Here is a 27,479-nt window from a genome sequence, read left to right as displayed (position 1 = left end):
ACTGGGATTTAGATAGGCTCGTTACTCGTTACTTCGTGTGGTGGATATCGCGGAGCTTCCACAGATTCAGTAACATTAGCAAGTGATGGAGGCCAGCAGGTGGATGAAGGAAAAGGGAGGCAAGAGGAGAGACCCGAAGCGGCCGCTGGTCCGCGTGTCAGGTGAACTGAACTTCAGGTAAGAAGTTATGACCTGCAGTCTATCGGAGTCAGATATAAACCAAGTTTAGGTGGAGTTTATTTTCGGTATGCTGACATTTTCGTACTGCGTGCTAGCTAGCATGACGGAGTTTCTATACAGCTGGGTGGGTGCTATGTTACTGATGTTGAACTTTATTTTGTTCATACGGTTAATTATTAGAGTTGCCAACCGTCCAGTAAAAAACAGAATCGTCTGGTATTCAGAGAAAACATTACGCGTTTCGTACTGAGGTGAAAAGGAACACAGTTTGTCCCGGACTTCAGCTACAATGAAAAAGACACAAAGCTGAAGCTGCACAGCTGCCTCTTCTTCTCTCATTCTCTCCCCCTCCCTCTTGTTTATCGCCCACTTTGCGCCAGAAAGAGGAAACCAGCGGATGTCGCGCTAAACAACAGCAGCACGTTTAAGCTTGATCAGCTGTTGTTAGAATTTATTTAATATTAATTTCTAGTATCAGCTGATGTTTGCTGGAGCCACAGCTGTAAAGCTGCTGGTCATGATATCAGTTTGGTTATCTGGTGAGAGGGAAACATGAAGATGAAACCAGGAGATGTCCTTACTGAATCATCAGAGCTGAACAGCTGATGGAGAAACAGGTTTACCTTTTAGGTGACATGAATGAGTTGAAGGGAAGTTATGAACTGTTTCTGAGAGACAAATAACACCAGGATCCTTTTTTACGTAGCTGACAGCTGGTAACTGTGCAGGGGCGGGTCTAGCAAAGTTTTGCCAGGGGGCCAGGTAGGGCATTAACAGGGAAAGGGGGGCACAAGGAAACACTTTTATTTATTATTCTCATTTAAAATGTCTCGCTTTTAAAAAAATAATTATCTGAGTCTTACAACAAACAATTGATAGATTGATCCATATATACCATCAGAACAGTGTACATCACTGTCACAACAGTGTTTATTTTCATTCAAAGGCTTTATGATTTTTCCTATAATGGTGGGCCGGTCTCTAGTCAAAATGCCCGGGATGATTGTTTTGTCCCAGTCCAGCTCTGTATGCAGCTCATCTGCAGTCTGGTGTTACCTACATCTTCCTATTCAGAAGGCAGAATTTCCAAGTTCTGAGTACAATCAAAAGCACCACGACTGCAGTTTTTGTGTTGGATGTAAAAAGCAGGCTAGAATCATGGCGGCGGTCAACGACGGTCCAGGCGTCGGATTTCTCTCGTGGAAATGTGCACATTATTTTTTCCTTTCTATTGGTAGGTGGCACAGTGCACTTGTGGCAAGTAAGCAAGCTAGAAGACTGGCAGTCTGGCTGGGTATCCAGTTAGGGAAGCAACACATTAACAAGAGAATTCTGAGTAAAACCAAAGTTACTTTCCCTAGTAACTAGTTACTCTGAAAGTAACCAGTAACTTGAAGTAACTGAGTTACTTTTTTAGAGAAGTAACTAGTAATGTAACTAAGTTACTAATTTAAAGTAACTTACCCAACACTGCTCAAATGTCACAAAGGAGTCAAAATGTTATATCTCACAGGAACATTATCTGAAAAAGATTTTTCAAATATTCTTGAACATTTGATTAAAATCCCAAAAGGTTGATTCTGTTCATCTGGATGTAGTTTTCATTGCAAGAATTTGATTAAAATGTTTCCTTGGAAAATAAAATGCCAGTGTTATGGGTATGTTTGCTAGGAGAGTGCTAGGTGACATTCAGGGAATGTTCTGTGACTGTTTGCTGAATGTTCAATCCAACCCCTACCTGCAAAAAAAACAGTAGTGGCATAGCTTGTTTGTCTATTAATCTCTGTTAGTAGTACACCCATATGTGCTCCAGCCTAACACAACAAAAAGGAGGATAGCACCACCTTGTGGCACTATTCTGCAACTGTAATTCACAAGGAGGCACTACGTCTTCTGTGATGTTATGTCAAAAACTGCATGTTCAACTGTTTAATACCACTTTTTAGGGCAGGATGAGATGGTGGGTCACTGTGGTGTTCAGTCTGGGCTCAGTCCAACACGAGAGAGAGGAGAAAGCACATCTTTTTAAATATCAGCTCCAGTTCTTGAGGGCCGGTGTCCTGCAACTTTTCCTTGTGTCCCTGCTGACACTCCCAGCAGGACACGCACCACTGGCAGACATCTGTTCAAATGGCAATTAAATCAAAGCATTATTTGCTCCTGTCTCAGTACTAGGTCTGTGACCCAGTATTTGTATTTCATTCTTTGTGATTATATTATTTGATGATTGTTGATTCATGGTTTTGGTTCTCTTGTTTTCTGTGTGTTATATTCTTGGTACCTTGGATTTAGGTTTCTGTTACTCTGCCTTCCCCATGTCCCATGTCTGGTTACTCTTGTCTCCATGTTCCTTCTGCCTCCCCAGTCACTCATGTCTTTTGTCACTCCTGTCACTGTGCCACTGTGTTGTCTTTGTTCAGTGTCAAGTCTGCGTCTCTGTGTTATACTTCCTGTTTTACTTTGATGGTCCCTTGTCTCATGTCAGTGTTGCTAGTTTTGCTTCCCCTTGGTGTTGTCATGTTTGATTACTCCCAGCTGTCCTCTCCTCCTGTGTCTCCCTTGTTATCCCTCAGTGTATTTAAGCCCTGTGTTTTCCTTGCTCTTTGTTGTGTTGTACCCTCATTTTGCTGTGTGTTTTTCCTCTGTGTTTCTTATTTTCTGGTTCTTGAGTCCAGTTTTGTTCTTAGTTTCATTTTCAGATTTGGTTTGTTTTTGTGAAGTGTATTTTGTAAAAGGTTTGTTCAGCATTAAAGCTGCTGTTTTTAGTTTTCATTCTGTGTCTGTGACTCCTGCAATTGGGTCCTATCCTACCTCCCACACAGCACACCATGACAGCTCCAGTCTTTATTTTTGTGAAATATTTGGACTGAACCCTTCAGACCACTCTCTTTTTTGTCCCTTCAGTCTATTATAGTTTGTAAAGCTTTTAAAAAAACAGACTATTTTTCAATATAGTGTGTGTGAATGTGTGTGTGAATGGGTGAATGACTGAATGTAGTGTGAAGCGCTTTGGGGTCCTTCGGGACTAAGTAAAGCGTTATACAAATGCAGGCCATTTACCATTTTTACCATATTTTTAATCATCTTATTGTAATCAGTAAATCAAAGCCCCTTTTTAAATATTTATTGTTGTAACAGACCTGGAGCTTTGAGCATTTCTCTCAGTGGCCTGTTGTTGACAGCAATGTGCTGTCCAACGTGTACCAAACTATCATAGTTTTGTTTAAATCAGGTGATTGTAGAGACCATGTGATGAGTTTTATGTTTCAGCTCTTCATCACTAGGTTTCTTTTGTTGCTTGTTGAAATTATCTGGTTGAGGTGCAACTTGCTAAGGAACATTTAACCGAATATTAGTGGAGGCGTGTGTGTATATTTGAGTCTGAATGCATACTGTGATGTAGATTAGAGAAAATCCACCCAGTTCTTTGTTTTAAAGTCATTAAAGATGGATGCTGTACAATCGTTCCATGTTGGAAAAAGAACAGTTTGAAGAAATAATTAAAAGCCCCCAAATTAACACGATATTCATGCCAGTGATGAGTGTATGTAAACTTGACCACAAATTCTAAAAAGAAGTCTTGGCATGGTGAGCTGTTGTCTATCTTCAGTCTTTTCAAAAATAAATAATTGTGAGAACTTCATGTTTCAAAGTTTTGAAAAAATGCTGAAGGACGAATAGGAGTTTTTTTTTCTGCTGCATGCTTTAACATTTGTTTTATTGTGACTGGATTCACATAAAACTACTTATTCTGAGTAACATTGAAGTCTCTTTATGTAGTTTAATTTAATTTTCTTACAGGCAAAATTTTCAGATATTAACCCGCAGCACCCATCTTCCTCATCAGTGTTTGTTTTGACTCCAGGCTCATTTGTCTTTAGATGTAGTACTTTTCTTTAATATAGATACACAAAACATATTTGGTTTCAAAAGACTGTACAGCAGACAGTTCAATAACACATTATCCAGCAAATTATTTCTGTAAAAAAAACAATTTCCCTGGTCGCATTACACTTTTAGCACATAATACATGAATAAGAAAATCAAGCACAAAATAATCATTCACATTTATTTCATTATAAACAGTGTCTATCATTTCTTTTCTTTAAACATTTCTGAATGGAAGCTTTAAATGTTTGCAGCATTAGCTTTGGAAAAATTGTCTCAATGTGTCCTTTACCTTCACGGTTTTTTGTTTTTTTATGCTGAACTGAATTTTAGACACACACAGCCACAGCTGCTTTCTCACAAATACTTCTAAGAGTTACTTTGCAGGAATAATCAAACCAAAACATTATCCCCATGCGCCCCATCATCGCACAGTCCTCTCCATCAGGATCTTCACCGGGCACATTATTTGGCTCGGTAAAGTACCAAAATGTCAAGCTATGGGATGAAGAACAGAAAGGGCATTAATTGTAAAAGTTAAAGTTTGATTTTGAAAATGGACAAAGTCAGAATTTGTTATGTGTATATATATATATCTATATATCTCTATATATCTATATCTATATCTATATATATATACACATGTGTGTGTGTGTATATATATGTATATATATATGTATGTGTGTGTGTGTGTGTGTGTGTGTGTGTACTGAATCAAACCTTTCATTCAGTGGTGATCCGTCCACCCACAGCCATCTGCCCTCTTCTGCTGAGTCTGTCAGTCCGATCCAGAATTTTCCAGTTTTTCTCTGCAAGAATCTCTAAACAGGAACATTTGATCAAATTATTTTGTGAAACTTTCTGTTCTGGGATGATGAAACATGAGGGTGAGAACATGAACCTGCAGCAGTGTTTTATACCTGCTCCTCACTGCTGTCTATCTTAACCAGGTCTCCTCCTTTAGTCCTACATTCAGTTCTGCTCTCATCCCAGGATGATTTACAGATGGAGAAGTAATAGCACTTTCCTCCATGTTGCTTCCAGCCATCTTCACATTTATAACATGGATCATCTTTGAAGAGATTACATCAAACACTTCAGTCAGGTGGAAGAAATCACTGTTCACGACTGACCTGCAGTTACAATCTAACGTACTGTTTGTGTCAGTCCATCAATGTTTCTTTAATCAGAGGACAAAAAATATACCAAAGAAAAAATATAAAACTTACTCGTAGTTATATCAGGAAGTTGTGGGGTTGTAGTCGGTATCGTGCTGTGTGATTGTTTTACTGTTATAGAGAAGAGATGAAGTTTTTAAAAAAATATTTGCAAAATTTTCAGCAGGATCATCTATTTTTGATTTGACAGCAGCAGGATGCTCCTTTGATCCTGTTTCCTTAATCAGAGGATAAAAAACACGTCAAAGACAAAATATAAAACTTACTCATGTTTATTTCAGGAAGTTGTGGGCACATAGTTTGTATTGGGCTGCACGGTTGTGTTACTGTTATAAAAAAGAGATTTAAAAAAATGATTTTCATAGATTTTTTCAGGCAGGAGGATGGTCCTTGTGTCATGCAGCTGTATATTTGTTTATGCAATTGTTTTCTGCAGATATAAATATGTTTAAAATTCATAACGTACTAATTTTTACTTCAGGCTCTGGGCATGTGGGCTGCACTGTACTACATGGTTTGATTTCAGGAGGTCTCTCTAAAAAACAAAAAACAAATTAAAAAACAAATTAAAAAGAATAATTATTCATCAGGATCAGTTATGAGAATGAACATAAATTAAATATTAAAATGTTGGAAAAAAAGAATGCTAAGCAACATTTAATAATATAAATAATAATGTGTGTTATATGATTAAATTCCAGAGGTCACAAACAAAAGTTTAGTACAAAATTACAGTGTAGTCTCATGTTCTTACCTGTGACATCAGCTTTTACAGTTTCCTGCTTCATCTCAAGGTTTCTGAGCATGTCCCTGGTTTTCAAAAGCTCCAACACTTATTAAAACAATAAAAATAAAATAAGAAAAAAATCTATCAGTAACATATTTGGTTTCACTTTATATCTGTATCTGAATTTGATTTTCCAGAGTCTAAAGCCAATGAGAAGATTTTTGTTACCAGAACCTCTTGTTTCAGTACACCTGTAGTCTTGATTTTTTTCACATATGAGCAGGCTTTGGTAGCATGCAGGTAAAGAATATGTGCATATAACCAGAGAACAAAGTAACTTTTTAAATCTTAAAATCATTGGCTATTGACCTGAATGCGTAGTGCAACCACTTCTAAAGTTTTTATAATAAAACGGTATAGTTAAATGAAGCTTTTAAATATTCGATTTTTTTAATTGAATATAATTTGTATATATGCTAATATTAAAATTTAATAAATCTAATGTTAAAAATAAGACGCTAGCCAGGCATTCTTCTTCCACTGACGGCTGCGGGTGTGTTGCATGAGATTCATGAATAAGAATGTTTGAGTCACAGTTAAATTATGAGTTTTAACTTAGCTTACAAATAAAATAACATAATAAATAACAAGTTTTTCTTCACAATTTTATAATAAACATTTTGATTGTCAATAATTTACGTTAGATCAGACACTTACTTAATTAAAGCTACATGAATAAAACTACAAACTCACAGAGATAAGTTACCACGAGAGCCGATACCAGGAGAACACAGACAACCAGCACGGCCACTCTGAGCTTTAACGCATTGTTTGATTTTGCGTGTTGAGAGTGAAGAGCTTCACCTGATTTAGAGGAGACAGAAAGCGAACACACAAGTACATAAACATTTAATAAATAGTTCTAAATCCAGTGCATCTGAGGACAGATTTAAAGATATGTGTTTGTCTTGTTTAAAATGAAAGAAAAAATTAAAACAGGTAAGAATCACAGCTGGATTAGACCAACGAGAAACATGACAAAGTGCATATTACATAACAATAAGGCTGACTTCTTCAAATGACCTTTTTAATATATTTATATTTTAAAATTCTAAGTAAAAGGTTAAGATATTTCAATTAAAAGAGTACCGTTTAATTTCAGTACACGTTACGTTCTATTACAGTGTTGTTCACAAAAATGTATAAAAAGTTTTTCTCCTCCCTGTTGATTTACCACCACATTACTTTTCTTACCTTCTATGTATTTCTGTGGACGGCTCATCACACTGAGGCTTCAGCTGACTTCAGAGTTAGTCCAACTGTGTCTTATTATTTTAATCAATTCCTTCAATATTTACTGAAAATTCTGCATCAAGATTCACCTCTGCGACCCTCACCTCAGGATTTTCAAAGAAAAATGAAGCACAACACCTTTCACAGCTCTGTTAAAAAAAACTTCCTGATGACTTTAAAGGATGGGGAGGAGGGTCTATCTACAGCGCAGCTCATCTATTTCAAGACAAAATCAAAGAGATACTAGAGCAGAAAAAAATATTACCGCCAGAGAAGCTTCTCAAACAGCAGTTAAAAAAACAAACCTGTTCAACACAAATGTTTGAAAACTCATTTCAAACATTTCCTTAGCTACATGCATGACAAATTCTATTATTAACACATCAATAATTTCCATCTTTTATGGAAAATGTGAAATGTTTCTATAAAAACAGAAAAAAAGACAAAACAAAGCTGTTGGTCAGTCCTAACTAACTCTCTACAATCACTGTTTGTTCTCATCATTTTTGTTACCTGTGATCTCATCATTAATCATCATGCTAATTAATTTCATTTCAGCTGAAAATATATAAAGTGGAACAGGAGAGTAGTTACTGTATGTTTAACAATAAGAGTACATTTTATGGCTGTTTTTGAAAACATGTTTCTGTCTTGCTTAGCATTTGCTAAATATCTAATATATTCCTAACACAGTGTATCTTTGTGCAGCTACAAGAATGTCAAATGTTTTTGTCAATTACAGTTTCTCTCACTGTTTTCTCACAGCAGTGTCTCACAACGCCGAATGCGAGAAGCACAGCCACAGGAAACAAGAGATTTTGTAGTGACTACACATTAAAATATCACCTATAATTGATAACAGTTGGTTCCTTCTTTTCTTCTAACTTTTTTCTGTCTTGGTTTAAGTGTTATCATACATACTGATGTGTCAAGTTTTATGCACAGATATTGTTTTATTCCTGCTTTGATTTAGCACCACACTGATATATCAGACCTTATATGTAGCTCTGGGGATGGTTCATCATCTTTTTGTGGTATTTATAGCTATTTCATAAAACTTCATGAAAGACAGATGAGCATTAAGACTCACTTTAAATGTTTCCCAGCTCGTCTCTTTAGGATTTTCAGAAAAACATTTGTAAATTATTTTGTTCACTGTTTTCTAGTGAAAGAATTTCCCATTAGACTTTATAAAGTGGGGATTAGACATTATCTGCACCCTGTGCTTTAAACTTTAAAACTATGAAACTTTTTACACTAGCAGTCAAATGTTTGAACACATTTTCTCATTTAATGGTGTTTCTTTATTTTTATGATTATTTACATTGTAGATTCTCACTGAAAGCATCAAACTATGAATGAACACATGGAATTATGTAGTAAACAAAGTGCGAAGTAACTCAAAATGTTTTACATTTTAGATTCTTAAAAATAGCCACCCTTTGATTACTGCTTTGCACACTCTTGGTGGAGTCACCGGAAAACAGTCTTGAAGGAGTTCCCAGAGATGCTGAGCACCTGTTGGCCCTTTTGCCTTCACTCTGCGGTCCATCTCATCCCAAATCATCTCAATTGGGTTTAGGTCAGGTGACTGTGGAGGCCAGGCCATCTGGTCCAGTACTCCATCACCCTCCTTTTTGGTCAAATAGCCCTTACACAGCCTGGACATGTGTTTGGGGTCGTTGTCCTGTTGAAAAACTAAATGATGGTCCAACTAAACGCAAACCAGGTGGGATTGCATGTTGCTGCAGGATGGTGTGGTACCAGTGTACCCAGTGTCACCAGCAATGTACCCCCACACCATCACACCATGCATGTAAAGACCATCCGTTCATCTTTTCTGTGTTGCACAAAGACTCGGCGGGTGGAACCAAAGATCTCAAATTCTTACTCAGACCAAAGCACAGATTCCACTGGTCTAATGTCCATTCCTTGTGTTTCTTGAACCAGACAAATCTGTTCTGCTTGTTGCTTTTTCTTAGTCGTAGTTTCTTAGCAGCTGTTTGACCATAAAGGCCTGATTCACACAGTCTGCTCTAAACAGTTGATGTGGAGATGTGTCTGCTACTGGAACTCTGTGTGGCATTTATCTGGGCTCTAATCTGAGGTGCTGTTAACTTGGGATTGGTGACTCAGATGAATTTGTCCTCAGCAGCAGAGATGACTCTTGGTCTTCCTTTCCTGGGCCGGCCCTCATGTGAGATGGTTTCATTGTAGCGCTTGATGGTTTTTGTGACTGCACTTGGGGACACATTCAAAGTTTTAGCAATTTTCCGGACTAACTGACCCTCAGTTCATAAAGTAATGATGGACTGTTGTTTCTCTTTACATAGCTGATTGGTTCTTGCCATAATTTAAATTCTAACAGTTGTCAAATAGGGCTGTCAGCTGTGTACCAGCCTGACTTCTGCACAACACAACTGATGGTCCCGACTCCATTAAGAAGACAAGAAATTGCACAAATGAACCCTGACAAGGCACACCTGTGAAGTGAAAACCATTTCAAGTGACTACATCATGAGGCTCACTGCGAGAAGGCCAAGGGTTTGCAGCGCTGTCAACAAAGCAAAGGGTGTCTACATTCAGGAATCTGAAATATGAACCATATTTAGAGTTCTGTAGCAAAGAGAAAAGTTGATAATTCTGTATATCTTGCTTCATATATTTGATGTCTTTAGTATGTATCTACAATATAGAAAGTAGTAAAAATAAAGGAAAAAACATTAAATGAGAAGGCGTGTCCAAACTTTTGACTGCTGGTGTAGTTTCAGTATCATGAAGGTCACTTAAGTTCTGCTGGTCCAGCAGTAGTTGGTCTGATTTAATGCAGGAATCATTTCAGATCTTGATTTGCTTAAATAACTTGCTCATCTGAGCGGTTTATCTATTTATAGGGTTTTTATTATTGTGCATTTGTGTCTTAAAAACATTTTATAGATTTATATTTTTTATCATTTTAAACATACTACAGAATTAATTTCAAGAGAGTCAAAGCAGGTAAAAAAGTACCACGTTGTTTATTACAATTTCTCAAACTGCACATCTACAGCTCAAAGCAATATCCATTCATTTTCTGCAGTTGTTTTTTTCTTGTTATTTTATTACATGTTTTTAATTAAACAGTTTTTGGATGGAAGCTTGATAGTTTGAGGTGTTAGCTGTCAGGGTGAGCTGTGTGGTAAGACCCAAAACACAGGACTCAGAGACAGAATAATTAGGGCAGCTTCATTGGCTGTGGAAAAAAACAAACAAACAAAAAAACAACAACAAAAAAACAAAAAACTATTTTTATTTATTTATTTTATTTAATTTTTTTAAGTCGCAGGTAATTTCAAATGGAATATTTCTATCAGCCCAACACACAAAATGTTTGTCACGCAGTGTGTTGCTAACTAAAGGTCGAGCTGCTGTATTTCACAATGAGAAAATAAAGAGCCAACTTCACTCAGATATCAAGAAAGATAAGAAAGACAGGACAGGAGAGGAAGAAGAGAGGTTGGATTTAAAGGTAAGGATTGCTCAGTGGGGTTTGATAAAGTGCAGATTTAAAGCTTGTAAGTCCTCATGTGTTGAAATTAGATATTGGGACTCTACATGTGACATTATGTTTTTTCAGATTATGAAACATGCTGCAAATCAGACTGAGGTAGACTAACTGTTATTTAAAGGTCTCATGAAAATCCTCTGCAGGTTAGTGCAGGATACACGGGTTAGTTTGCTGTACTGTGATGGATTTAAAGTAACGAACAGTGTGCGAGTTGTACAGTGGCTATGGTTTCATTTTCAGAGTTAATCTCTACTACGCTTGATGTAACCTAACATGAATTTTAGCTGTTGATGCTGAGATTTATTGACTGAATTTCATCTTCCCCAACTTTATACAGCCTAGAAAATAAGACAGCATAAACAGTGTACTGTCAGTGTAGAGGATTGAAATCAGCCAGGACAACTCATGACGCATCTGCTTACAATTTGTCGAATTCTGTTGTGTACATCCACAAAGAGCAGCTGATCACAGCCTGTACACCAAGGAAACCTACTGGAGCTCTCACTAGAAATTGTGAATTGTGATTATTTTACTCACACTGAGCCATTACAACTAATTTTAGGGCTCCCCCACTTGCTGAGACTGTACACATTTTCCTGTTTAGCGGCAAAATCACCGTCTAAAATGTAGGCAATAGACAATAAATATAGTGTTTATTTTCCTTCTTTTTCTTCAGATACAAGCTGAGTATAATTAGAATAAATGAAGGTTAGACTAAAGTTTGCATTCCTATCTACTGATATTATTTTATCATTATGTTAATATAGCACAAGGTTCAGTTAGTTTGGACAAAAATAGAAACGTCCTCCAAAGAGCTAATTTTTACTTTGAGTACATTTTAGAGCTTGTAATTTTCCTTGAGTAAAGAAATTGAATCATTACTTCAACTTTTACTGGAGTATTTAACAGCAGTATTTGTACTTTTACTTAAGTACAGAATGTCTATACTTTTGCCAACTTTCTTTTGTTACACAAAAACGACAAAAACTTTATTTCTGGTTGCTGTATGTAGTCTTGTAGATTGTCTTCACATTTTGAAAGTTTTTTCATTTGTCACAGTTCAAACAGTCAGCCATTGTTCTTGTGTATAGTATTTTTAGTCTTACTGTAAACATTTCCCTCCTCCTTTAAATTATGGTAAGTCAGATAGCTGTGGAAACCATAGCTGCATTAACCAAACAGGAAACAACAACAAAGTTCACGGAAGAAACCACACGTTGAAGTGTTACACACCCCCCTTTGCTTGTTTGTTTCTTCTTTGTTGAACTAAATATCAAATATACCAAATACACTGATGTTAAAGGACTGAATGTGTACTATAATTCGGTCTTAATTTATGTGCAGATAGTATTGTTTTATCTTTGCATACCTGTTTTAATGTGTAAAAATCAGTTTTGTTTTTCAGATTTGACCTTTATCAGTACATGAAATGTTCGTACCCTCTGTGTAGCTCTGTGAACAGCTTTTCACGCCTTGGCATCAACATCCTGACCTCAGTTATTCCGGTGAACAGAAATGTGAACAGAAACAAGGGCTTGTCCGGAATGGCTTCATCTATGACACATGAAAAACATTGTGAATCTTCATGTTTTTAGGAAGGTTCAGACGAACAGTCACTGGATTAATGACAAACCTATGGGCAGAAATCTGTGCCATCAGAAACTGAATTTGAATAAGTTAAATTTGAATTTGAATTACTCGGATTGAATCTGAATTGTAACTTGAATGAAAGCTTTTGAAAACTGAATTTGAATTAGTCTAATTTGAAATTGAATTTATGGTTTGAAAATGAATTGATTTGCTTTGAAACTGCATTTTATCCTTTAAAAATTCAGCTCTCGAATAATTTCAGATTCACTTCTCACCATTCAGTTTCAGTTCTACAATTCAATTTCAGTTCCAAAATTCAGTTTTTTGGGACTTACATCCGGTTCCGGTTCAAGCGGAGATTAATAGAACTACAGACTGATAGCGTTACTGACGGAATCTACAGCGTCTTGAGCTGAATTAAGACTTCAGAAGTCATCCTTCATGTCGAATGACCAGCGGATAAACTCTCAGGTTGGTAATAAATGTATCACATGTATAAGAACAAGTGTCATGTTAACAATTGATAGCCGTACAGTAACCTTTATGCTTATTGTAGCTGCTAGCTAAAAACGCTAATTTAGCGTAGTTTGCCCTGGATTCAGCTTTGACAAACAAATATGATCGACTGTTTCTAGTAGAATTCCAAAGTTGTCATCTTGTACCCTGTCAGAGCCCTGTATGCTTGCAGAGACCCCTACAGTAAGGAAACATGCAAAACGCTGTCCAAACCTTTGTATTTTAGCTTTATTTATGTCTTACACAGCATCCCAACTCTTTAGCGAACTTAATAACTTTAGCTAAAGTGAATAGTTAGTCTAATTCATTAGTGCAGCATTACTGGATCACCTCTGTTTGAAGTGATATAATATGATATACAACTATCACTGAAACAGCAAACTTTGTAAATAAACAAACAACACTTCTCATTCTCTAAACGTTTGGCCACAGCTGTAAATTACACTATCAGTGCTTGTTCACTCTTGACAATAATTACATTTCTAAATTCTCTTTGTGCATTTACAGGTAAACAATATCTAATATTTTATCTAAATGACTGCTTTGTCTTTGAAAAGGTGAAGAGCCTGAGGCCGGTGACAGTCCAGTTCTACTCTAAGTACATCCTTACGGTGGCTCACAGGACAAGGCGACATTCCTGTCCTGCCAGAAGAGAAGAGAAACTTCAGAGTCTCCATGAAGTTCAACCACACCTGTCATATGGAATATGACAGGGGTCTCAAACTCCAGTCCTCGAGGGCCGGTGTCATGCAACTTTTCCATGCCCTCGAGGACTGGAGTTTGAGACCCCTGCTGTATGGTGTTCATGCAGTTTTCTACCCCAGTTACAGCATGTCTGACTGCCTGTTCAGCATATGCAAAAATATATGATGAGTTTAAGCATGTGATGACAAAGGCCTTCCATTATGGTGTTTGTCATCACATGTCACAGACATCTGGATGATCATTTGGAATAAACAAAAAAACAAAAAACTTGTTACTTCATCTTTTATCTTTATTATTATTATTGTTCTTATTTTACATTTTTCATTGTTAGGCATTGGGTTTATTTGTAGTAGTCCTTTCCAGCTTCTCTCCCTCTTCCATATTACTGTGTCAGCTTGTCAGCATCTATTTGGGGTTGGGAGTGGAACAGGAAGTAAGGAACACAAAGTGCCATTTAAACCAGTTCTTATATTTCAGAAGAAGGGATTAATTCAAAAGAAATGACCTCAATGCCATATTTTATTTAGGAACCCAAGAGAGCACTTTGCAAAATAACACATTCTTATAATTTCACCCTCAGATGAGCCAAGCTACGACTGTCAGGGAAGGTGATGTAGGTACAGAGCATGTGAGAGTGGTTAAGTTGATGTCTCTTGTCTAGATGAAGGCATGATGGATCAATGGCACGGCGTAGAGATTCAGTATCTTCAGTCTTCAGTGGACACTCCATTTCTGGCACAAAAACACCTGTAAAAGATGGTCGATTTAGGAGGTGACCCAACAACTTCAGCCTGTCAAACATAGCAATGGAGTAGTATGTTTAAAAAAACCCCCAACTAATTAAGCATGCACTCAGTACCCTAAGAATTATCATGATAGTTAAACACAGTGATAGTCACATATCATATCACTTCAAACGGAGGTGATCCAGTAATGCTGCACTAATGAATTAGACTAACTATTCACTTTAGCTAAATTTATTAAGTTCGCTAAAGAGTTGGGATGCTGTGTAAGACATAAATAAAGCTCAAATACAAAGGTTTGGACACCGTTTTGCATGTTTCCTTACTGTAGGGGTCTCTGCAAGCATACAGGGCTCTGACAGGGTACAAGATGACAACTTTGGATTTCTACTAGAAACAGTCGATCATATTTGTCAAAGCTGAATTCAGGGCAAACTACGCTAAATTAGCGTTTTTAGCTAGCAGCTACAATAAGCATAAAAGTTACTGTACGGCTATCATTTGTTAACATGATGCTTGTTCTTCTACATGTAATACATTTATTACCAACCTGAGAGTTTATCCGCTGGTCATTCGACATGACGAATGACTTCTGAAGTCTTAATTCAGCTCAAGACGCTGTAGATTCCCGTCAGTAACACTTTCAGTCCGCTGGCAAAACGTAGCTCTATTGATCTGCGCTTGAACCGGAACCGGAAGTAAGTTCCAAAAAACTGAATTTTGGAACTGAAATTGAATTGTAGAACTGAAACTGAATGGTGAGAGTGAAACTGAAATTATTCAAGAGCTGAATTTTTAAAGGATAAAATGCTGTTTCAAAGCAAATGAATTCATTTTCAAAATATAAAATTCAATTTCAATTTATTGATGATCATTTTCAAACCATAAATTCAATTTCAAATCAGACTAATTCAAATTCAGTTTTCAAAAGCTTTTATTCAAGTTACAATTCAGATTCAATCCGAGCAATTCAAATTCAAATTTAACCTATTCAAATTCAGTTTCTGATGGCACAGATTTCTGCCCATACAAACCGTACCTCAGATGGCCCAATGAACCGAGGAGCTAGTTTCTTTAGTTCAATTCGTAGAGGTACGTACTTGTGTTAGAGCCAGACTTTCTGGCCAACTTGATAGGTGTCAGCTGGAACACGCTGACGATTTACTAGACGTTTATTCTGTTCAGCTGACCTGAATAGAGTGCTCCGTGTGGTTCTACAAAAACTGTGACAGTGGCGCATGTTATGCTGCATGAAAGATACTGCTAGTATCCCTTCAGGGATGGACAGTGCAGGGGTAGGTTCCCCTAGGAAAGCCTCAAATGGAGAGACTCAAGTGGCTGCAGATGTCATTAAATTGCGGGTGTACTCCACCCATGCCAACTGGGAAACCCACGTAGTCTGGTTTGACGAGGCCACACACCAAAGAACCGCCTACAGCTCCTGGTTGGCCCTCTCTGCTTGGCTGTTGGTCTGCAGATGAAACCCAGAAGACAAATTAACTTGGCTCACTTTTTCCGTACAGAATTCCTTCCACACACACGAGATGTTAACTGGGACCCTGATCTGACATAATATCTTGAGGAATGCTGTGTAATCGAAAAACAAGGTCTCTTAACAGTGTAGCAGTCTCGAGAGTGGTGGGCAACTTGGGTAAGGCAACAAAGTGGTTGTTTTAGAAAAACAATGATGGTTAGAATAGTGGTGTTACCTGATGGAGGTAAGCCAGTAACGAAATCCAAAGCTGTGAGACCTTGGCCTCTTGGGCGTAGGAAGAGGTAGAAGAAGGCCAGCGGGACGGCGTCTTTTACTAGAGATGGCCTCTAAAATAGACGTTTCAAAAATAGACGTTTCCCGGGTGACAGATGAATCTGTCTGCGTGCGCCCAGTGGATGACTAAAAACACGAGGAAGCAGGAGTTGTTGGGTATTGTGGTGTGTTGCATGTGTGGCTGGCAGATTGTGAGCTGCAACCGCAGTAAATAAAATGGCTCAAAACAACACTCTCTGGACCACACCACACCACAGTGGTGCCGAAACCCAGGAGGCGGCACGGTGGGTCCTTACCGGAGCCAGGGAAGGGAGGAGCTGCCCCAGATGCTGGCTGAAATGGCGGCCACCCAGCGGGAGCAGGTGGCGGGGGCGCCGCCGGCGGAAAGAGCTGCGGGACAGGACTAGGCTGAGCGCCACCTGGGGCGAAATGCGGAGCGGGCAATGCAGCTCCAGGCTTGGTCGACACCGCTGCCGCCAACCACACCGGTGGAACCTGGTGGTGGGGAAGCGGTGGAGGAGCAACTCGGCAACTCGGCAGCCGGAGGTGGTGGACAGGACGCACGGGGCTCCTGCTGGGAGTGGTGTGTCTTGGCTGGGTCTGCCCTGAGCTGCCCCTGCTCCACAATGAAGCCCAGGAAAGAAACTGTTTGCATGTGGAAATCACACTTCCCACCTTTGACAAATAGGCAATTTTCCAGAAGGCGCTGTAAGATGACACAGATGTGGTTCACATGGTCGGAGTGAGTCTTGGAAAAGATGAGAATGTCATCCAGATAGACAAAAATGAAATGGTTAAAGTCCCTCAGAACATCATTCACCAGAGCTTGGAAAACAGCAGGTGCATTGGTCAAACCAAATGGCATGACAAGATACTCGAAGTGACCTAGGTGAGTGTTGAAGGCAGTCTTCCATTCGTCACCTTTTAGGATTCTGACCAAGTGGTGGAGGTCCAGTTTAGTGAAACTGGTGGCTCTAACATCCCGATGTTGTTATTGTTTAAACAGTTGTAGGTCCATGTGAAGTTAACAAAAATACTGTTCTTGTATATTTTTAATGTGTCTTATTTAAAATTTATTAGGTCAATTTTTACAGTATTTGAACCTTGTGTTCAGTGGTGAGCCATCAATCTACAACTATCTGCCCTTTTCTGCGGATTCTGTCAGTTCTTCTCAAATGTTACAAAGGAGTCAAAATGTTATTTCTCACAGGAACATTATTTGAAAAAGATTTTTAAAACATTCTTGAACATTTGATTAAGATCCCAAAAGGTTGATTCTGTTCATCTGGATGTAGAGTTTTCATTGCAAGAATTTGATAAAAATGTTTTCTTGGGGAAAAATAAATGCCAGTGTTATGGGTATGTTTGCTAGGAGAGTGCTAGGTGACATTCAGGGAATGTTCTGTGACTGTTTGCTGAATGTTCAATCAAACCCCTACCTGCAAAAAAAGTAGTGGCATAGCTTGTTTGTCTATTAATCTCTGTTAGTAGTACACCCATATGTGCTCCAGCCTAACACAACAAAAAGGAGGACAACACCACCTTGTGGCAATATTCTGCAACTGTAATTCACAAGGAGGCACTACGTCTTCTGTGATGTTATGTCAAAAACTGTATGTTCAACTGTTTAATACCACTTTTTAGGGCAAAATGAGATGGTGGGTCACTGTGGTGTTCAGTCTGGGCTCAGTCCAACACGAGAGAGAAGGAGAAAGCACTTTTTTTTTAATATCAGGGATCTCAAACTCCATTTGTTGAGGGATGGTGTCCTGCAACTTTTCCTTGTGTCCCTGCTGAGACTCCCAGCAGGACACGCACTACTGGCAGACATCTGTTCAAATGCCCGGGCAATAAAATCAAAGCATTATTTGCTCCTGTCACAGTACTAGGTCTGTGACCCAGTATTTGTGTGATTTGATTATTGTTGATCCATGGTTTTGGTTCTCTTGTTTTCTGTGTGTGTTATATTCTTGGTACCTTGGATTTAGGTTTCTGTTACTTTGCCTTCCCCGTGTCCGATGTCTAGTTACGCTTGTCTCCATGTTCCTTCTGCCTCCCCAGTCACTCATGTCTTTTGTCACTCCTGTCACTGTGCCACTGTGTTCTCTTTGTTCAGTGTCAAGTCTGCGTCTCTGTGTTACACTTCCTGTTTTACTTTGATGGTCCCTTGTCTCATGTCAGTGTTGCTAGTTTTGCTTCCCCTTGGTGTTGTCATGTTTGATTACTCCCAGCTGTCCTCTCCTCCCGTGTCTCCCTTGTTATCCCTCAGTGTATTTAAGCCCTGTGTTTTCCTTGCTCTTTGTCGTGTTGTACCCTCATTTTGCTGTGTTTTTCCTCTGTGTTTCTTAGTTTCTGGTTCTTGGTTTGTTTTTGTGACGTGTATTTTGTAAAAGATTTGTTCAGCATTAAAGCTGCTTTTTTTAGTTTTCATTCTGTGTCTGTGACTCCTGCAATTGGGTCCTATCCTGCCTGCCACACAGCACACCATGACAGCTCCAGTCTTTATTTTTTGAAATATTTGGACTGAACCCTCCAGACCACTCTCTTTCTTTGTCCCTTCAGTCTATTACAGTTTGTAAAGCTTTTTAAAAAAACAGACTATTTTTCAGTATTTTTAATCATCTTATTGTAATCAGTAAATCAAAGCCCCTTTTTAAACATTTATTGTTGTAACAGACCTGGAGCTTTGAGCATTTCTCTCAGTGGCCTGTTGTTGACCAACTTGTACCAAACTATCGTAGTTTTGTTTAAATCAGGTGATTGTAGAGACCATGAGATGAGTTTTATGTTTCAGCTCTTCATCACTAGGTTTCTTTTGTTGCTTGTTGATGGCTACCAAAATGATCTGGTTGAGGTGCAACTTGCTAAGGAACATTTAACCGAATATTAGTGGAGGCGTGTGTGTATATTTGAGTCTGAATGCATACTTTGATGTAGATTAGAGAAAATCCACCCAGTTCTTCGTTTTAAAGTCATTAAAGATGGATGCTGTACAATCGTTCCATGTTGGAAAAAGAACAGCTTGAAGAAATAATTAAAAGCCCCCAAATTAACACGATATTCATGCAAGTGATGAGTGTATGTAAACTTGACCACAAATTCTAAAAAGAAGTCTTGGCATGGTGAGCTGTTGTCTATCTTCAGTCTTTTCAAAAATAAATAATTGTGAGAACTTCATGTTTCAAAGTTTTGGAAAAATGCTGAAGGACGAATAGGAGTTTTTTTTTCTGCTGCATGCTTTAACATTTGTTTTATTGTAACTGGATTCACATAAAACTACTTATTTTGAGTAACATTGAAGTCTCTTTATGTAGTTTAATTTAATTTTCTTACAGGCAAAACTTTCAGATATTGACCCGCAGCACCCATCTTCCTCATCAGTGTTTGTTTTGACTCCAGGCTCATTTGTCTTTAGATGTAGTACTTTTCTTTAATATATATACACAAAACATATTTAGTTTCAAAAGACTGTGCAGCAGACAGTTCAATAACACATTATCCAGGAAATTATTTCTGTAAAAAAACAATTTCCCTGGTCGCATTACACTTTTAGCACATAATACATGAATAAAAAAATCAAGCACAAAATAATCATTCACATTTATTTCATTATAAACAGTGTCTATAATTTTTTTTCTTTAAACATTTCTGAATGGAAGCTTTAAATGTTTGCAGCATTAGCTTTGGAAAAATTGTCTCAATGTGTCCTTTACTTCCACTGTTTTTTTTTAAATGCTGAACTGAATTTTAGACACACACAGCCACAGCTGCTTTCTCACAAATACTTCTAAAAGTTATTTTACAGGTAAAATCAAACCAAAACACTATCCCCACGTGCACCATCAACACACAGTCCTCTCCATCAGGATCTTCCCCGGGCTCATTATTTGGCTCTCCAGGTAACCAAAATGTCAAGCTATGGGATGAAGAACAGAAAGGGCATTAACTGTAAAAGTTAAAGTTGAACTTTGATTTTGAAAATGGACAAAGTCAGAATTTGTTCAATTTTTTTTTTTGCCACAACTGCATGTCATAAAATCTGTTTCCTTTTTTCCATATATATATATATACATACATACATACATATAGATAAATATGTGTGTATATATTTATATATCTATCTATCTATCTATCTATATATATATATACATATATGTATATATATATATATATATATATATATATATATATATATATATATATATAATGTGTATATATATATATATATATATATATATATATATATATATATATGTATATAATGTGTGTATATATATATATGTGTATATATAATGTGTATATATAATGTGTATATATATATATATATATATATATATATATATGTATATATATATATATATATATATATATATATATATATATATATATATATGTATGTATGTACTGAATCAAACCTTTCATTTAGTGGGGAGCCATCCACCCACAACCATCTGCCCTCTTCTGCGAAGTCTGTCAGTCCGATCCAGAAAAAGATATCTTGTTCAACATTTTTCCTCAAGAAATTCTAAACAGGAACATTTGATTAAATTATTTTGGGAATCTTTCACTCCTGTGATGATGAAACATCAGGGTGAGAACATGAACCTGCAGAAATGTTTTATACCTGGTCTTCTTCGCTGTCTATCTTAACCAGGTCTCCTCCTTTAGTCCTACATTCAGTTCTGCTCTCATTCCAGGAGGAGGAATTGCTGGAGAAGTAATAGCACTTTCCTCCATGTTGCTTCCAGCCATCTTCACATTTATAACATGGATCATCTTTGAAGAGATTAAGTCAAACACTTCAGTCAGGTGGAAGAAATCACTGTTCACGACTGACCTGCAGTTACAATCTAACATACTGTTTGTGTCAGTCCATCAATGTTTCTTTAATCAAAGGATAAAAAATATATCAAAGAAAAAATAGAAAACTTACTCATAGTTTTATCAGGAAGTTGTGGGGTTGTAGTCGGTATCGTGCTGTGTGATTGTTTTACTGTTATAGAGAAGAGATGAAGTTTTTAAAAAAATATTTGCAAACTTTTCAGCAGGATCATCTATTTTTGATTTGGCAGCAGCAGGATGCTCCTTTGATCCTGTTTCCTTAATCAGAGGATAAAAAACACGTCAAAGACAAAATATAAAACTTACTCATGTTTATTTCAGGAGGTTGTGGGCTTGTAGTGTGTATTGGGCTGCACGTTTATGTTACTGTCATAAAAAAAGAGATTAAAAAAATTATTTTCATAGATTTTTCAGGCAGGAGGATGGTCCTTGTGTCATGCAGCTGTATATTTGTTTATACAATTGTTTTCTGCAGATACAAATGTGTTTAAAATTCATAACGTACTAATTTTTACTTCAGGCTCCGGGCATGTGGGCTGCACTGTACTACATGGTTTGATTTCAGGAGGTCTCTCTAAAAAACAAAAAACAAATTAAAAAACAGGCTTAAAAAGAATAATTATTCATCAGGATCAGTTATGAGAATGAAAATAACTTAAATATTAAAATGTTGGAAAAAAATGCTAAGCAACACTTAATAATATAAATAATAATGTGTGTTATGTGATTAAATTCCAGAGGTCACAAACAAAAGTTTAGTACAAAATTACAGTGTAGTCTCATGTTCTTACCTGTGACATCAGCTTTTACAGTTTCCTGCTTCATCTCAAGGTTTCTGAGCATGTTCCCGGTTTTCAAAAGCTCCAACACTTATTAAAACAATAAAAATAAGAAAAGACAAAAATCAATCAGTAATATTTTCGGTTTCACTTATCTCTTTATCTACATTTGATTTTGCAGATTCCACAGCCAATGAGACGGTTGTTGTTACCAGAACCTCTTATTTCAGTTCACCTGTAGTGCTGATTTATTCAGATTTGAGCAGACTTTGGTAGCATGCAGGTAAAGAATATGTGCATATAACCAGAGAGCACAGTACCTTTTTTAATCTTAAAATCATTGGCTACTTAAATATTTAATTTTTAATTGAATATAATTATATATATATGTATGCTAGCCTTAACATTTGTTAATGTGTTAAAAATAAGGAGCTAGCCAGGCATTCTTCTTTCATCGACGGCTACGGGTGTGTTGCCTAAGATTCATGAAGAAGAATGTCTGAGTCACAGTTTAATTATCATTTTTAACTTAGCGTACAAATAAAAATAATAACATATTAATTATGACAATAATCATGTGCTAAAAAGCAGCATAGTTCCCCCACAGAGTAAAACACATTCATAAGTGGTTGTGTTATCCATCCAATTTATGATTTAAGTCACAACTCAAAAGTTTTTCCTTCACAATTTTATAGTAAACATTCTGATTGTTAATAAATTTATGGTAAATCAGACACTTATTTAATTAAAGCTACATGAATAAAATTACAAACTCACAGAGATAAGTTACCACGAGAGCCGATACCAGGAGAACACAGACAACCAGCACGGCCACTCTGAGCTTTAACGCATTGTTTGATTTTGCATGTTGAGAGTGAAGAGCTTCACCTGATTAAGAGGAGACAGAAAGTGAACACACAAGTACATAAACATTTAATAAATAGTTCTAACTCTAGTGCATCTGAGGACAGATGCAAAGATATTACACTGCTTAACGTCATTTCAGTGTTTGTCTTGTACAAAAGTTTAAAATAGGTGAGAACCACAGCTGGATTAGACCAATGGGAAACATGAAACACTGCATATTACAGAACAACATGGTTGCCTTTCTTATTTTTTTTCTTCATAAATAAGGTTTTTCATATTTTCGTATGATAAAACCCAGAAGACAGGCTTAAGATATTTTACCCAAAAGAGTATTGTTTAATTTCAGAACACGTTACATTGTATGAAAACAGCATTGTTCATAAAAAGTGTGTATTTTCTCCTCCCTGTTGATTTACCACCACATTAATGTTCTTACCTTCTATGTATTTCTGTGGACGGCTCATCATGCTGAGGCTACAAGCTCCTGATTTTAGAGTTAGTCCAACTGTCTCTGATTCACAATAAAAAAAACAACAAACTAATTATTTTAATCAATTCCTTCAATATTTACTGAAAATTTAGCATCAAGATTCACCTCTGCGAACCTCACCTCAGGCTTTTCAAAGAGAAGTGAAGCACAACACCTTTCACAGCTCTTTGTTAAAAAAAACAAACTTCCTGATAACTTTAAAGGATGGGGAGGAGGGTCTATCTACAGCGCAGCTCATCTATTTCAAGACAAATTCAAATAGATACTAGAGCAGAACAAATTATTTTGGCAACGAAGCTTTTCAAACATCAGTTAAAAAACCTGCTCAATACTAATAAGCTGTACGAAAACTAATTTCAGTTTGTTAAGCTACAAGTATGACAAATATTATCATTAAAACATCAATATTTGTGTTTATTTACCTTAAACACAACAATAAAATATAACAAAGTGGAACAGAAGACCAGTTACTGTATATTTAACAATAAGAATAAATGTTATGTTAGGAACTTTTATGCCTTTCTGGCTTAGTTTGTTGATATTAGTGTAATATAACATGCTAAACATTTTCTTGTGCATGAATCAAGTTGTGTTTTGATTTTTGGCAGAAATTTTGAATTTTAGTTTTTCACAATAAACTTTCAAATGTTTATGATAAGACATTTCTGTCCTGCTTGTTTACTATTAACTACTTTACTACTTCATAGTGTAGCTTTATGCAGCTACAAGCACATTAAATGTGTTTGACAATTATTAAGATTTCTCTCACTGCACTTTATCTACACTCCACATTTCAATAACAACTTAATTTGTCTTTCATTTAAAATTATAAAACTAATTATTTTCAGTATCATCATGGTCAGCTAATCTCTGGTGGTTCATTTTTAGTTAATATGATTTAAAACAACAAAATATGATTTAGTAATAATGGCACTTTCCTCTAAGTTTTGTTCCCAACTTTCTTTAAAAAAGTAATAAATGTTTTGGGGAAAAAAAAAAAAAACGGAATAAGAAAAGCTGGGTAATAATGGTTGTGTGCCATCATATCAAATTGCACTGATGGTCCAAGTTTAATCCAGTTTTATAGTATAGTCTAGGAGTATCCATTGTTACCTGTGATATTGCAGTTTTAAACCAAACTTCAAGGTTTGTGACTTTTTCTGTTTTTTTTTTAGCTCAAACAACAGTTTAAGAAATTTAATGCAAATCTATAGCATTTTAGATTCACTAAACTTTATAAAAAATACATCAGATTAAAAATTAGCAATTCAACCTAATTCTTTAGTACCTTTCTAGCATCTGTTTTAATTCTGCTTTTACAACTCACTAGTTGTATATTTAATCATAAAACCATCCATTGTCTTCTGACAACAATTTAGCTTTTTTTTTCTTTTATTTTGGAGGGGGGGGGGGGGGGGGGGCGTGCATAGGCACAAAACATTTTGTGAATTAAATTTTTACAAAGCATTTTAGTAACATATATTCAACAAACAAAAGTGTTTGTTGTATTAAGAAAATCCCTTCTTCAACTCTCTGGAGTATCATTTACATTTAAAATAATGGATTACACAGAGGTGGGGAAAACATTTAAACATTACAGAAGATGCGTTTCTGAAAGTCCTGCAACTAAGTTTAAGGTTATATATATGTCCTCCACGGGAGGACTTCTTCAGTGCCATGTTGCTACACAGAACAGAACAGCTACCTGAAGTCTGCTCCAACAGATTTGATTAGCTTGTTAATAGTGTTACATCCTCACTATGCACATCTTTGGATACTGTGGCTACTCTGAAAATGAGAGCCTGAAAACCAGAAGTACTTGACTTCCTGATATAACTGTCAAACATGCAACTTAAAGCAGATAACTTGTAAACTAGGGAGGAAATGGCATCTCACTAATGTAAAAGATCTTCATTTAGCCTGGAAATTTTGTTTACTGCCCTATTAAAAACCACAGTGCTGAAGGTTTCTCTTCAGCACTGTAGTCAGACTGACAAAGAGTCAGAGCTTTGTTTTGCCAAGCATTCTTTTAACCTTCAATAGTAATGACTTCATAAATTTCTTCATAAATAAAAATAAAAATTTCATTACAGCCATCAACAACCATCTCACAGACGTATCATTATATACAACTACTTTAGACTCCTTCTCTCTGATTGATCTTTCTGAGTTAATTTCAGTAATTCCTTTCTCCAAACTATCAATGTGTCTTTTAGATCCCATTCCTACAAGACTGCTCAAAAATGTACTACCATTAATTAAAGCTTCAATCTGAAATATGATCTATCTCTGTTAATGACCTATGTACCACAGTTGCAGTAATTAAACCTTTCATTTAAAAGCAGTTACTAAACCCAGCTATCTTAGCTAATTATAGACCAAGCCCCACCCTTCCTTTTATTTCAAAAGTTCTTGAAAGTATTTGTAAAAAAAGCTAACTGATCTTCTACAGAAGAATGCTTTGTTTGAAGAGACCATAGTGCAGTGTTTGAGACGATAATATTTTATTACAGCGATTAGAAAATGCCATAGGTACCAACGTTACTGCGCTGCAGTAGTTTCAGTCAAATCTATCTAATATCCTCTAAGTTAGTCATGTACATGGGAAGTCTTCTTTACACACAGAGGTTAATAATGGAGTTCCACAGGGTTCTGTGCTACGACCAATTCTGTTTACATTATACTTGCTTCCCTCAGGCAGTATCATTCAAATGCATAGCATACATTTTTATTGTTATGCAGATGATACCCAACTTTATCTCTCCATGAAGCCGGATAACACACACCAATTACTTAAACTGCAGGAATGCCTTAACAACATAGAGGCCTAGATGATTTCTAATTTCCTGCTTCTAAGTTCATATAAATATGAGGTTAATCTGGAATGTATTACCTTGGCCTCCAGTAACACTGTGAAGACTCCTTCAATGTGCATGTTAAACAAATATTTAGGATTGCTTTCTGGCACTTGCACAATATTTTTTAAATTAGTAGCATCCTGTCTCAGAGTGACACTGAAAAACTACTTCATGTATTTATTACTCATAAGATTGGCTATTGTAATTCAGTATTATCAGGCTGTCCTAAAACCTCCCTGAAAAGCCTTCAGTTGATCCAAAATGCTGCAGCAAGAATACAGGCAAGGGCTAGAAATAGAGAGCATATTTCTCCCATACTGGCTTCTCTTCATTGGCTCCCCGTTAAATCCAGAATCAAATTTAAAGATTTTCTCCTAACATACAATGTCTCCAATGGTCAGGCCACTCCTATTTTTTTTTTTTTTAAGTACATTGTACCATACCAACCCAATAGAAAACTTCACTCTCAAACTGCCGTCTTACTTGTGGTTCCTAGGGTTTTTAAAAGTAGAATGGAAGGCAGATCCCTCAGCGTTCAAGCCGCTTATGTAGAACCAGCTCCCAGTTTGGGAGACAGACACCCTCTCAGGGGTTAGGCTTAGACACATTAGACTAAAATCTTTTCTTTTTGATAAAGCTTGCAGATAAGGCTGGATCAGGTGACCTTGAACCCTCCCATAGTTATGCTGCTATAACCCTAGACTGCTGGGGGCTTTCAATGATTCACAGTGTTTCTTCTTCACTCACCTCTTTTCAGTCTTTGTTTATACGCCACTCTGCACTAAATTATTAGTTATTATTAATTCATGGCCCTCTTCCACAGTGTGTCTTTGTATTATTGTAGGCTCCTTACCCTATTATAAAAAGTTCCTTCAGGTATATAAATAAACAATTAATAAATAAGATTTATAACATATTATAAACATTAAAAAATACAAATGAATTGACTTGAATAGGACAATAGGGCAATATCGTAACTACTGATAAACAAAGAACCCTAGAAGCACGGGCTTGACATTGGTTGCCATGACAATTCATGTGGCCTGTGTCTTAGATCTTTTTAAAAAACTTTATCTTAATTTAGATTCTGGATGCATTGGTCTTGTAGGTTATCTTCACTTTTGGAGCTGAAGTTTTTTTTTTTGTCACAGCTGAATTAAAACACATTGAAGTCATTTTTCCTTCTTCAATTGATCGTAAATTAGATAGCTGTGAGCTGCATTAACCAAACAGGAAGCATGGCACAATGTGTATCAGACAACATGGTTGATTGTGGTAACCTCACAGTTATCACATCATCTAAGGGTAAGCCCCTCCTTTTCTTGTTTGTTTCTTCTTTATGGGTTTAATGTTACCAAATACACTGTTATAGTAAAACTCTAAATATGGTCTCAAGTTTTGTTTTAATTTATGTGCCGAAAATATTGGTTTATTCCTACATACATTTTTAATCTCCAAAAAGCAGTTTTCACCAGACTGGGGGTTGAGGTGACCACTCAGATCTGACT

General features: G+C 36.6%; 2 protein-coding genes and 1 long non-coding RNA gene across 4 annotated transcripts in view; 1 reads left to right on the top strand and 2 right to left on the bottom strand.

Moving 5' to 3' along the window:
* Positions 1-23,274, bottom strand: part of LOC102079139 (C-type lectin domain family 4 member M) — a 66,647-nt gene extending 43,373 nt beyond the window's left edge. The window contains exon 1 of one of the 2 annotated variants that reach the window (XM_005478421.4): positions 23,234-23,274. Coding sequence is in view for 1 of the 2 variants with exons in the window: in XM_019350543.2 (XP_019206088.1) it covers positions 23,060-23,090 (31 nt within the window). In the remaining variant the exon portion in view is untranslated. Of the gene's footprint in view, positions 1-23,059; positions 23,106-23,233 lie in introns of those variants that run through there. The other variant, XM_019350543.2, reaches the window with a different exon arrangement.
* Positions 19,717-21,325, bottom strand: LOC109196499 (CD209 antigen-like protein E). The gene is made up of 5 exons (XM_019350548.2): positions 21,284-21,325; positions 21,069-21,128; positions 20,760-20,911; positions 20,551-20,660; positions 19,717-20,051 (listed from the first exon to the last, which is right to left on the bottom strand). The coding sequence occupies exons 1-5, from the start codon at positions 21,285-21,287 to the stop codon at positions 19,883-19,885; spliced, it is 495 nt and encodes a 164-aa protein (XP_019206093.1). The 5' UTR covers positions 21,288-21,325; the 3' UTR covers positions 19,717-19,882.
* Positions 23,275-27,073: 3,799 nt separating the features above from the next.
* Positions 27,074-27,479, top strand: part of LOC109196504 (uncharacterized) — a 1,858-nt gene continuing 1,452 nt past the window's right edge. Inside the window, exon 1 of the long non-coding RNA XR_002057948.2 lies at positions 27,074-27,276. This is a non-coding gene — a long non-coding RNA (uncharacterized LOC109196504). The remainder of the gene's footprint in view (positions 27,277-27,479) is intronic.

The sequence above is a fragment of the Oreochromis niloticus genome, linkage group LG22 (assembly GCF_001858045.2).
Source record: "Oreochromis niloticus isolate F11D_XX linkage group LG22, O_niloticus_UMD_NMBU, whole genome shotgun sequence".
Lineage (NCBI taxonomy): Eukaryota > Metazoa > Chordata > Actinopteri > Cichliformes > Cichlidae > Oreochromis > Oreochromis niloticus.
Note: the sequence above shows the minus strand (reverse complement) of the source record. Positions and strands in the feature narration are given on the sequence as shown.

Coding starts and splice junctions, on each gene's coding strand:
- LOC109196499 (XM_019350548.2), bottom strand. Junction 20,661..20,759: donor TAGACAGCGAAGAAGACCAG/GTATAAAACATT, acceptor GTTCCTGTTTAG/AATTTCTTGAGGAAAAATGT. Junction 20,052..20,550: donor GGCTCCCCACTAAATGAAAG/GTTTGATTCAGT, acceptor TTCATCCCATAG/CTTGACATTTTGGTTACCTG.